Here is a 12,590-nt window from a genome sequence, read left to right as displayed (position 1 = left end):
CACAAGGCTAACTAAGCACGGCTGTAGCATGACCAAGTGATAAAAGGCAAAGGACCGAAACATTCGTCGACCAATACCACAGAAACCCTCTGAAGATTACAGAGTGGGTCGAACCCCCAAAAAAATACTTGACTCATTAACGAAATACAGACACCCATGGCAAACAAATCCCGTGCAGACCAAAAGACACAGAGAAAGGTGAAATAGAAATAGAGCTACCCGAAAGATAGGCGGTCGAATCCCCTGCAAGGCCACGGAACCAGTTAACTGCAACCACCGTGACAAACAATGTTAGGGTCGCGGACATAAACAAGCTCATGCAATAGTAAATAAACCATGAAAGCCGAATAGACAGAACAGAGGAAGGAAAGACCAGACGGGTAGGACCTTACCAGTTGTAACCAGGTCCATAAACCGCAGAATGCTCAGTGACAACCTAACCACAGAGGAGCTGTGAAGGGTTAGGCGAGCATTCGAGTTGAGAATACGAATATATAGCATGCAACGAATTCTTACCTGAATCGACGGAGTTGGGCGATGGTTTGAAGCCAGAGACGGAGCTGCAAGTTTGAGTTCCCCACCGAGACGGAGCCGAACCTCTGAACAGAACCCATAAGCAGAACCGAATACCATAACAGAGCCACAGAGGGCGGAGTGTTGCAGAGAGTGACAAAACTCATAAGCAAAATCAAATATCAGAACAGAGCCACAGAGGGCTGGGCATTGCAGAGAATAACCAAGTTCATGCACAGAGCCGAACACCAGCACAACCACAGAGAACAAACAAACAGTGAAAATGACCGAATGACCGCGAACAATCCGGAGAAAAGGCCAAGTGAGGATTAGGGTTTTGTCAAATCCCAAGGCGGACAGGTGGAGCGTGGAGAGGCGGAGAGGTACAGGCGGGTGATTAAATATCACCTAACCCTTAATTACACAATCAACAAATATCTCATTGCAATATAATCACACAAGTCCACGTAAGGTGCGGGAGTGAAGGCCACGTGGGCTGGGTCCCCATCATAAAATCTTTATCTACCAAAACACATGTTTGATTATATTAAAAAATTAATAAAAAAAATATTAAACAAATATTCATATAGCTCATTTTACAATTTTATTATTGTTTAGAGTCAATACAACACATCATGACATTAAAATATTTTATTAAAGTAAGCCACAGAAAATGCTAGTTATGCTGTCTTGTTATTTATTATTTTATTTTTATTTTTGTTATTGAAAATCATTTTATTCTTATTCTAACAATAAGATAAAAAACAATTAATTAATTTATATAATTTTATCCTTATTTTTACTATTGAAAATCATTTTATTCTTATCCTAACAAGAAGATAAAAAAAAACAAATAAAGTGCATGGTGCTTATCTGTAACAGTCTCCACGTAGAAAGATTGAAACAGAAAAACGAACAGAACTTTCATAGATTTCCAGTTGAAAGAGAAAAGCAAACAAAACTCTCATGGATTTCCAGTTGAAAGAGAAAGGCAAACAAAACTCACTTTGGGCTCAAATTCACATACCCACTTCAAAGATGAGACATTTTCATCTGTCCAAGCTCGGAATTCTTTCGCGGGTGTACAACATTAAAGATTTCAAATCTCGGGAATCCCTGCATGGAGCTCTTCTTCTTTTTTTTTTTCAGAGAGAAAATCGACATGATATTATATTAAGGAAATATAATAGGGAGGATACATAATCCGGCCATATTGATCTGACCAAAAACAGAGCGTGGCCAGAATAAATGGAGCTCTTCCTCTTTGCCCAAACATTATGAACATTCATGTGGGTGTCCCGTTAAAGTCGACATATACACACCTGACAGAATTTTTTTTCTAATTTATGAGGCAAATCAATACAGAGTTGTGTATAAAGTGATTTTTTGGATTTTATAGTGTCGGAATGTGGAAAATTTGAGGTGTAATTTTGATTTGTGTTATTTAAATTGGTTTTTTGATTTTATCTATGAATTGAGTACCTTTAAAAACCTCTAAGGCACTTAGATTGTGCAGGGATTATTAATCAAACTTATGATCTCAATAATTTCCTATCAAATTTTAGAGAAATTAAACCATAAAAACTTAAAAAAAAACTTCCAAAAAATCACACTAGAAACAACTCGAATCAATACAAGTTGTAATAAATACCCAACAAAAAGCCCTCATCCTTCAATGAGTCTGATCTAAATGATGAAGAATTGAATTAAATCAAATCAAATCAAAAGCTACGAAATCATTATGGCAGTTTCATTTCAGTCCTCTGTTGTGTTGGTGTTGGACTTGTCATATGATGTGATGACAAACTTACTTATAAAATCTGGAGGTTATTTGTTAAGACTGTTTTTGACATTTTTCTGATTAAAATTATAAAAAATTGTCAAAATTACAAGGTTGAATTATGAACTCCCTATAATTTAAGTATCTATTTTTTTTTCAAATACGATTTTTTTTTAAATACTAAATCCATAAATATATTGAAGAACGCAATTTAAACTAAAAAAATAAAATTTTATGAAAAAAAATTGGCCAGGTTGAAAAAAAATAAAAATGGGCCAGATTGAAAAAGAATGTTTCATAGTTAGACAACGGCTCTGTAAAAGAATCACGAAGCTGGTAACCCTGGCTAAATTGGCCGCGCCGCTCAAAACGAGGGGCATTTTGGTGACATGAGCCCCGCCCCAACAACTTTAATTGTTATTAATTATTTAATTTTGTAAACAGTTTGGGCTCCGCACGAGAGCCGAGGCTGCAATGAGTTGTAACTTGTGGGGACGGTAGGGAATCTTGAATCTTAAAAAGACAAAAAAAAGTCCGTAAGTGTTGTTCGGATTGGAATTTCAAAACATTCCCATGGTTTTTATACTTTTTCGGTAGTCTTTAATGTTTTAAAGAAGATTTTTGATGGTTTTGTAAAATTTTAATATATATATATATATATATTTAAAAATTAAAAAATGTTTTTATTTATATGTTATTTGATTTTGTGTTGTCTATTTTTTTAATAGATATGACAAATATATATATTTTATTTTCTTTAATTTTTAGTTAAATTGTTTTTTAATAGTAAATTGTATGTTAAATGTGATTAATTTTAAATTATTATTATTATTTATTAAAATTGTTAAAATGGAAATGTAAATATAATTTTGTTGTAATTTGTTTTTATTTATATGTTATTTGATTTTGTGTTGTCTTTTTGTATAGATATGACAAATAAATATATTTTATTTTCTTTAATTTTTAGTTAACTTGTTTTTTAATAGTAAATTATATGTTAAATGTGATTAATTTTAAATTATTATTATTATTTATTAAAATTGTTAAAATGGAAATGTAAATATAATTTTGTTGTAATTTTTTTTTGGAAAAAATTGTATAAAGGATTTTTATTTTGTTTAACATTTTAAGTCGACACTTCACTCATATCAGAGACTATAAAGCATAAAGATATGAAACTAGAGTTAAAGAGATTTTAATAGAGAAGAATATAAAATAGCCATTAAGAAATTAATATAAACTAATCAAATTAATTTAGTTGGGTCAAGTTAAAAGTTAGTTCAAGTAAAAAATTGAATAAGTGATTGAGCACAAATAAATATTAATTAAATTAGATCAAAAGTAAAATTATAGTGATAAAGATTAAGATTTAATAAAAGAAGGCAGAACAAAAAATTAATATAGAATTAATAATATTAAATTAAGTTATAGGAGATAAAAAGCTAAATCAACCCACAAGCTCTGGAATCATGAAGAGGCTCGAGAAAGGGTAGAATGTGGAATCATGAAGAGGCTCGAGAAAGGGTAGAACGTGGAATTGCAGTGGTCAATTTCAATATGATCCACACTCGCATTGCCCTAAGGAATCTATCCAGGACAATGGGGATACCTTCTCCTCCCCCTCTGACTCCAACTTCCACTGACCCATCAAAAATATCTGAAGCTAAAGATTCTTCTTTATAAGCAACCCCTCAAACATTCAAAGTTAGAAGATAAAGAGAAATCACTTACATTATGCCAAATTTATAGATTCTATAATCTTTCCAACATACATTGCCTCTTAATTTCCAAAGATGGTCTTTCAAGTTCCAATAACAAATATTTGATAGTTTCAATGCGATTTGTAATATCTAGGGTGTGATGTCCAAATGACAAGTCTAGTTAGTCTAGAAGACAATCTAGGGAAACTTATTCTGTTGTTATGTAGCGTCCCTATATTTTATATTTAACTTCTATAACAAGTGACACATTTGAATCCAATACCAATGAAGTAACACACTATGTTAATGCGGTATTGGCTACTATGCGAGTGAAATACAATATAATAATAGATTGTTACCAAATCCACTTACAAGAATTTCCTTGCAAATGCATTATGTTAATGTGTTATACTCTATATTGACTCCTATGCGAGTCAAATAAATATAATGAGAGATTGTGCAAAATCCATTTTAGAAGAATTTCCTTGCAAAAGCTTCAAGTATTATATGTTCATCATTTCAATTTCAATTTTCCATATATTTACCATGCTATGGATTTGTTCAATATTACAGATCCCCATGTGATGTTGTACATATCTAGATTCCATAGTTGGAATGTATAGCCTCGATATGCCATTAAACTGACAGAAGGGGGGATATGTTGACTTTAAAAGAACTTAAGAGGATTTCAGACATGAGCTAAATTAAGTAATTGAGACAACTAAATAGTTTATATACTGGTATCCCAAGAAACACATTGAAGCACAAATATTGAAAATCAAATAATGCCAATGAAAATATCACCGTGATCAGAACATTTATGCCCACCAATTTCCTTTAGTATATAAAAGCCCAGGGAACATAAGTTCTCAATGAAGGAATTCAGTTAAAAAAATAGGGGTTCAATCCATCATCTGGGACTCTTTACATACAAAACAATTTGATGTAAATGACTGGATAATAGATATGTAAATCTCAAGGTAAAGTTCTTAACACATACCGGTAAGCTTCCAAGCAATTGCTAACATGGAGGAAAAAACTTAATGATAAGTGAGCTTTAGTTTTTGGTTTAGTTATATTTTGTGTCCCATTGTCTTCATCATGTGGCATTCATAAATACATGGAGGAAAAAACTCAATGATAAGTGAGCTTTAGTTTTTGGTTCAGTTATTTGTTGTGTCTTATTGTCTTCATCATGTGGCATTCATGAATTATATTCAATTGTTTGTGTTTCAATGCCTTCGGTAATACATGTATAGTGCATGAATGAAAGCTTCTAAGTAATGGAATAACTCATTATTTGATAATTTCTCATATGATGATATTATCTATGATGATATTATGCTTATTTTAGTTATGATATAATTTTAAATGTGCAAACTCAGAATTTTATAACTCATTTTTTTCATTTTGAATGTTGAGATGTTTTAATTTGAATTTTGTAAATGTATTAGTGTAAAATAAAAGCATATTACTGAATAGTTTAAGGATGGTGAGTTGATTACATGGTGCACCATGCTTTTCATTACATGCACATTAAATGTTTATTTTTGAAAAATCATTATTAAAAGAGTTTCTAGACCTTAGTTTTTTTGGCATCTACAGTTGGGTTGATGAACCCATGGACAACCCCTTTAAACATTCAGAGGAATAATGGTGAGTTGATTAATGCACGCTTCTAAATGAAAACTACATATGTAAGAGAAAACAAAATATTACATCGCCCTATTTTTCATTACATGCACATTAAATGCTTATTTCTAAAAAACATTATTAAAAGAGTTTCTAGACCTTAGTTTTTTGACATCTACAGTTGGGTTGATTTTTTTTTTTTTTTCCACTGGAAAAATCAGTAATTTTCATTAATATTAGAAAATTACATATAGTAGATGCCTTGGCATTACTGTGTTGTTCATACAAAAATTCACCTCACAAGGTGTTGTATCAGAAAGTAGTTACAAAATTGTGCTGGGTACATACATATGTCTGGCTGTTCAAGCCTAATTTCTATCACAAAAAGATCCTTTTTGTATACAAAATAGCCATAGTTCAAAAACAGTTTCATCAAGTCCAAATAGTCTCCATTACTGTCAGTTATCGGGACTGTTGTCCCTCTGTTCTCTCTGATCTATGAATGGCCTGTGGTAAAACCGGTGCTCTTCGGTTCCATTCTGCTCCACAATTAGCCATTCGCCTCTGGGAAGTGTCGAGGCCTCTTTGGATAATTTGTCAGCAACGCTGTTATGTTCTCTGTAAATGTGTAAACAAGAGAAATGATTAAATGCTGCTTTGAGAGTGAGAGCATCATGTAATATATTATTGAGAGTGTGTGTATGACATGTAGTGACATTATTGATCCAGTTAACGACCACCATTGAATCCCCAAAAATATTGATATTTGTGAGTTGATGCGATAAAGTAAAGTGTAATAGATTTCGGATGGCAGAAAGTTCAGCATAATTATTTGATCCATTTCCGAATCCCATTTTTGCAAGGTAACGGTGATGTTCGTTAATATGCAGAACGAAGCCCCCTCCACACCCCGTTTGGTTTGCTGCCCCGTCGAAGAAGGCCCACGGGGTGGCTCTGTCGATATTGGGCATGGGTTGTATGATTCTGGGCCGAGATGGAGGCGGATCGGGTAGCTCATGATAGGCAGCGATGATGGTGGCTTCAACCCGGCTCCAAGATACCGTTCGATCCTCGAAGACAGCTCGATTCCGCGCAAGCCAGGTATACCATGTTGCCACGAGGGGGAGATTTAAAAGTTTTGAGCCCGGATGACTGTGTGTCCAAGCGTCCCATGCGTCCGATAGATCATTCCCAGTCCAGTTCCCAGCAATGCCCAATTGATTGCGGATGTTGGTCCAAAGGGTGTGGATAGCAGGGCAGAGTAGAAATATATGCTCTGAGTTTTCTGATGCGGCCTTACAGAAGATGCACCAGGATGGTCCGTAGATGGATCTACGAGTAAGATAGTCACCTGTGGGGACAATACCTTTAAGGGCACACCAGAAAAAAAGCCTGGAGTGAGGTGGAGCCTTAAGCTTCCAAATGGTATGCCACCACGGGTGGATCGGATCAGGTATTCTGTGGGATATGAGTGCTTTGTACCCATACTTTGGAGCGTATATACCATGATCCGCAGGGCACCAAACAAGTTCATCCGGACCTTGTTTAATGCGAATGTGGGATTCCGATAAAGCCACAGTAAAGTGTTGCCATTCCTGATGCCAATGTAGTGGGAGATCCAGTTGCTGGGCCGATTTCCATGCTTGGGAGAAAATGTCAGTGTGCTGCTGATCGGCGATTTGTGCGAAATGCCTGATGTCGCGGGACTGTAGATGAGTAATAAGATCCGGATTGAGGATGTGTCTGCCCCCACTGTTGATCCATGGATCCAAGCCAATCCTGCCCGTCAAGCCATCATTGATTCGCCAAGCAAGATTGTCTCGTATGAGGGGAAGGGCATGTACCAAAGCCTTCCAGACTGATGAACATCCCTTAGATGACCAAGTTGGTAGTCGAGCCCAATCCAGAATGTTCTGGGGCCATATATATTTGTGATAGGATACCTGTGTCCATAGGCTTTGGCTGGTTAGTAAGGTCCATCCCATCTTGGCAGCCAGTGCCATGGCGAATGCTGGGAGTTCTTTGAGGCCCCATCCTCCCCATTTTTTGGGCAGAGAAATTTTCTTCCAGCTGATCCATGCAAAGATTCTCTTGTCCTGACTCCCATTCCAGAGGTATCGATTGCACAGCTGCTGAAGTCGCCCAAGTATATTTCTCGGTATCCATGCTAGTGCCATCCAGAAGACCGGGGTAGCCTCTAACACAGATTTAATGAGCACCAATCTGCCAGCCCTAGAGAGATATCTGTAGCTCCAGCCAGTAAGTCTTTTTTCCAGTTTGGCAACCAACCAAACCCAATCAACTATCCTTTGGCATGTAGGCTTCAGATTGAACCCCAGGTATTTGAGACCTCTATCCAGAGGGTGGACAGAGTAGGGGAAGGCCTGAAGGGCCGTCCGGGACTCCTGTACAGAAGTACGCGCACAAGTAATGGTAGATTTCAACTGATTTGGCAGCATACCTGTAGCTGCAGAAAATAGTTGCAGGATCTTTGAGAAGGTCCGAGAGTCTCGTACACTGCCATCAAGTAGAATAAGAACATCGTCCACAAAGAGTAGGTGTGTAAGATAGCATAGGTCGGTAATGCGAAGGCCCCCAATATCTCCAGCCCGCTTTGCAGAGTCCATGAGGCGGCTGAGACCTTCCATGACCAAGAGGAAGAGAAGGGGAGATAGGGGGCACCCCTGTCTCAAGCCCCTTTCAGAGTGGAAAAAAGGAGAGGCTGAGCCATTGATGAGTATACTGAAGGAAGGGGAGGTTATACAGGCCATGATCCAAGTGATGTAAGCGTGGGGGAAGCCCAGGTGGATGAGGATCATTTTTATATAGAGCCAGCTGACTCGGTCGAAGGCTTTTGAGAGGTCAATTTTGAGGAGGATGGCTTTCAGATTCTTCGACCAGATGGAGTGCAGTGCTTCTTGGGCGAGTCCGATGGCCTCGTGGATCTGCCTAGATTCAAGGAAAGCAAATTGCTGCGGGGCAATGGATCGGGAGAGGATGGGTCTAAGACGGTTTGCAATGGTCTTAGATATGATTTTATAGAGGCAGTTACACAAGGATATGGGCCTGTAGTCATCAAAGGATGCCGGGGAATCAGATTTTGGGATGAGAGCAATAAAAGTAGAATTGATGGCATGATATATAGAACCCGTAGTCCTGCTCTCCTCGACCACCCTCAGCAGGTCCTGTCCCAGAACATCAAAGAAGGCTAAGTAAAATTCAATGGTCCATCCATCCGGGCCAGGGCTTTTGTCTTTTTTGAACCATTTCAGCACTCCTTCCAGTTCCTCTGCCGTGACCGGGTTATTTAGAGCCTCTACATCTTCTTCCTCCACGAATCTCGGGAAGTGGTTTGCCACATTAATGATATCAAGTAGGTTGGCTTCCCGGGGGCTCTTGTAAAGATTCCTGAAATGGGTGGTGCCCAGGTGAGCGAGCTTATTAAAATTATCTGCGAAATCGCCATCCGGGGAGGGGAGCTTCCAAATAGTATTTGATACTTTCCTGCACTTTGCAAAATTATGAAAGAACTTCGTGTTGTCATCCCCAGCTTGGATCCATATAGCCCGACTTCTTAATCTAATGGATTCCTCCCTCTCTTTGAGGATCTTTGCTTTTTGATTCTCTAAGTCAATTAGCCTGCATTTGTCTGCAGCTGTAATGAAACCCAATCCTCTATCGTTGGTGAGAGAGGTTAGGTCAGCTTCAATTTGAATGAGCTGAGCCGAATCACGATCCAGTTTCTCCTTTGCCCACTTAATTGATATATGCTTTATTTCAGAGAGATTCCTGCAGAACCCTTTGGCGAGGGATTCTGTGCCATTGATAGGGTGGGAGATCCAGTAATCCTCTATCATCTTGACATATGTTGGATCCTTCAGCCAGGTGTGATTAAATTTGAAGGGTGCCTTAGGTTTCTTGAAAGGACCCTGAATCTCCAAGTATATAGGATTGTGATCCGATAATCCCCCCGATCCAACCCATTGTCTGAAGAGATGTAAGCGCTGTTGGAGAGTCCCCTTCATAAGAGATCTGTCTAGTCTGCGAGCAAGGGCAGCATCCCCTACCCGTCTATTCCTCCATGTAGGAAGAAGGCGCTGCATAGGTATATCCAAAAAGTTTGTTTGCTCAAGCAGATTGGTCATATAATCAGTAATGGGGTCGAATTGTGCTTCCGAGCCCCATGACTCCCTGAACCCCAGAGAGAAATTTAGGTCTCCTCCAATAATAACCCGGTCTTCATTCATCATAGAGAGATGTAGTAGGTGCTGCCAGAACGATTCTCTCTGGGAGCAGGGGGCATATACATTGACAACTCTGAGATTCATGCCGAGTTCAGTAGAGAAAATGTCCAGCCCAATGAACCCCACCCCCCCAGGTCGAGTCCATCTTAATGGAACGAGGGTTGCTACCAATGGCTAGACCTCCAGATCGTCCCATAACATCAATGGCATGGAAGCTCCAGGCAGGGGCCAAGGCTTGCAAGGCTCGAGTTATCTGATCTGCTGAGAAGAGTGTCTCTTGGAGCATGATAATGTCGATAGGTTCAGATTCAATGAGTCGCTTCATGGCTAGTTTCTTGGAGGAACTAGCCAGTCCTCTGCAGTTAAAGGATAAACACTTCATGGGGGAACACCTCTCGGGGTGTGTCCTGCTCTAAGGACCCCGTCAATGGTCGATTGCCGGCCAGAGACCACCTCTGCCCCAGCTTGTTTAATGGCCTTTGAGAGATGGGATTTTCTCCCTCTGGTATTCAATGAAACCCCCTCAGGTATAACAATGCCCAATCCCGAATGACAGTCTGATGGCTCTTTGGCCGGGTTCCTAGACCGGAGAAAATATGAATGAGGAGGGGAGGACCCCAGGGGGAGCGGGGAGGAACGAGCCACGGGGGAGGATGTGGATATGATGGGTTCAGAGATGCAGATAAGTGGGGATGATGTTAATGTGCAGTGAATCATGGAGGGTTGTGAGATGGGTCCAATAACATGATTAACATCAAACGAAGAATGCAAAGAAGGGTTAAGAGAACCCGAATTCATACCCGCTTCAGCCGCCGAGCGAGCCCTGGTCTTTGGAGGCGAGGGTCGCCGCAGTCCTGGATCGACCATGGGAGATGTAGCCGGAGGGGGCGGGCCCGCAGAGGGAGGGCGAGAGATGTTGGGGGATGCCGTCCTGGTGGATGCCGGGGTGCCTCTCGGAGTATCATCTGCTTTCTTGTTGAGTGGGCAGTCCTTCGCAAGGTGCCCCACTTTGTGGCATCGTCTGCATCGGAAGGGAACTCCTTCGTAGTCCAGCAATTGCACTCTGATACACCTCCCCCACTGTAGCGTGATCTGTTCCTCAAGTCCTTCGCGGGTGTCCAGGTGGACCAGGATCCGCGCTAGTGTTCAGTTCCCAGATTCCACATATGTGCGATCGTAGTCCAGATATGTCACCAGGGCATTTCCAACCCTAATGAAGACTTCTTCTGCCCAGAATGGTATTGGTAGTCCTGGTAGGCGAACCCAGATTGGTCCAGCTCCAAGCTGTTCCCGTTCAGGGTCAAAGAGGGGGTTCCAGCGCTTTAGGAGGACCGGGGCCATTTCAATATGCCAGTATCGGCCCAAAACTAGATTAGTTTGACTTTCCTTGGAGAATTTGAGGGAGAACCATCCTCTGGGGAGGACATGAACCACTGGTAGATCAAAAAGAACTCCGCCCCAGATCTCCTGTACCCATTGCTTGAGCCTCTGCACCGAATATGTCCTTCCCCTGACGTGCCCTACCAACACAGTGTTCGCAATATCCATGTAATCACCGAGAGGCCTTGATTCGTCGAATTTGATGGCGATGTCCCGAGCTGTAGCCCTAACACACTTTGCTTTCTTTTTACCAGTGCGGGGGGCCGACGGATGATCTACCAGAGGATTTGTAATGCCTTCCAGGGATGGGGGTTTTGCAGGGCGAATAACGACAGCAGGTGTCTCAAAGCATCCGGATTGACGGACTCCCGGAACAGAGGGACGAGATGCAGGGGGAACCGGCGGCGGGGGAAGAGGCACCGATAGGAGGGGAGGGGCCTGCGGATCAAAGGAGGGCGAGGGAGGAGTATGGGTAGCCAAAAAATGCAGGGAGCCCGGCGAGAGTGGGGGGACCTCAAATGGCGGAGATTCGGTAGGGTAAGTGCCTGCAGAGGTTGGAATGGCTAGATAAGCTTCAGGCGAGATGGAGGACGGATGCTGTGGGAGCGCTGGAACAGATGAAGATGTAGACGGAGCGAACCGAGAGCGAGAGGCGAAGCTAGGATTTCCAAAAATAGTCTTGTCCGGCGAGGGATCCGCCGAGTAATCCACCGCTTCTTGCTCCATGTCAGCCATAACTGTCGGCGACCGAAAACGACTGGTGGAGAAACCGATGGAGATGCTGCAGCTGTGATGATCCTGGGCTGTGACCGCGGCGGTTGAAACCTAATCGAGGGAGACTTTCGAAACCTAGCCGCGACGGACTGCAGATGTTGCGCGAAAAAACCCTAACCCAATCCTTTTCGCGCGCGCTCCATCTTTCTCACTCTGATCCGCGTTAAAAAAATTTCTGTTTTCGTCCACTCCTTGTCAAGTTTTACTAAATCCCCCCCTACAGTTGGGTTGATGAACCTATGGACAACCCCTTTAAACATTTAGAGGAATCAAGATTGTATTTGACTTCTACCAAGAAAATTTAGGTGGCACTTTCACATCATAAGTTAACCAATCCAACCTAACACATACTAAAGAGGAAATATATGATCTCCTTTCATAAAAAATTGCAAAACAAATACTATACACATCATAATACTATAATTTTGAAAATAAAACCAAATATATTTTTAATATAATACATTTTTTATTTTTAACAATTGCATTTTAGAATAAATTCATAAATATCCTCAAATTATTAATATGCATTTAAACATTTTTATATTCAAAATATTGGTAAGCACTAGG

General features: G+C 40.4%; 1 protein-coding gene across 1 annotated transcript; it reads right to left on the bottom strand.

Moving 5' to 3' along the window:
* Positions 1-6,083: 6,083 nt before the first annotated feature.
* Positions 6,084-9,953, bottom strand: LOC149160584 (uncharacterized). Its single transcript, XM_089434650.1, has 2 exons — positions 8,890-9,953; positions 6,084-8,142 (listed from the first exon to the last, which is right to left on the bottom strand). The coding sequence occupies exons 1-2, from the start codon at positions 9,951-9,953 to the stop codon at positions 6,084-6,086; spliced, it is 3,123 nt and encodes a 1,040-aa protein (XP_089290776.1).
* Positions 9,954-12,590: the final 2,637 nt, after the last annotated feature.

The sequence above is a fragment of the Pinus tabuliformis genome, chromosome 5_2, assembly GCF_031772625.1.
Source record: "Pinus tabuliformis cultivar Carrire ecotype Pingquan chromosome 5_2, CPIR1, whole genome shotgun sequence".
Taxonomy (NCBI): domain Eukaryota; kingdom Viridiplantae; phylum Streptophyta; class Pinopsida; order Pinales; family Pinaceae; genus Pinus; species Pinus tabuliformis.
This window is presented reverse-complemented; position numbering and strand designations above follow the sequence as displayed.

Bases quoted from the DNA above. Each gene is read 5' to 3' on its own strand.
- LOC149160584 (XM_089434650.1), bottom strand. From the start codon at position 9,953: ATGAATCTCAGAGTTGTCAATGTATATGCCCCCTGCTCCCAGAGAGAA. The intron at 8,143-8,889 runs GTTCAAAAAAGA...ACTTGATGGCAG, and splicing joins CTGGAAGGAGTGCTGAAATG to TGTACGAGACTCTCGGACCT.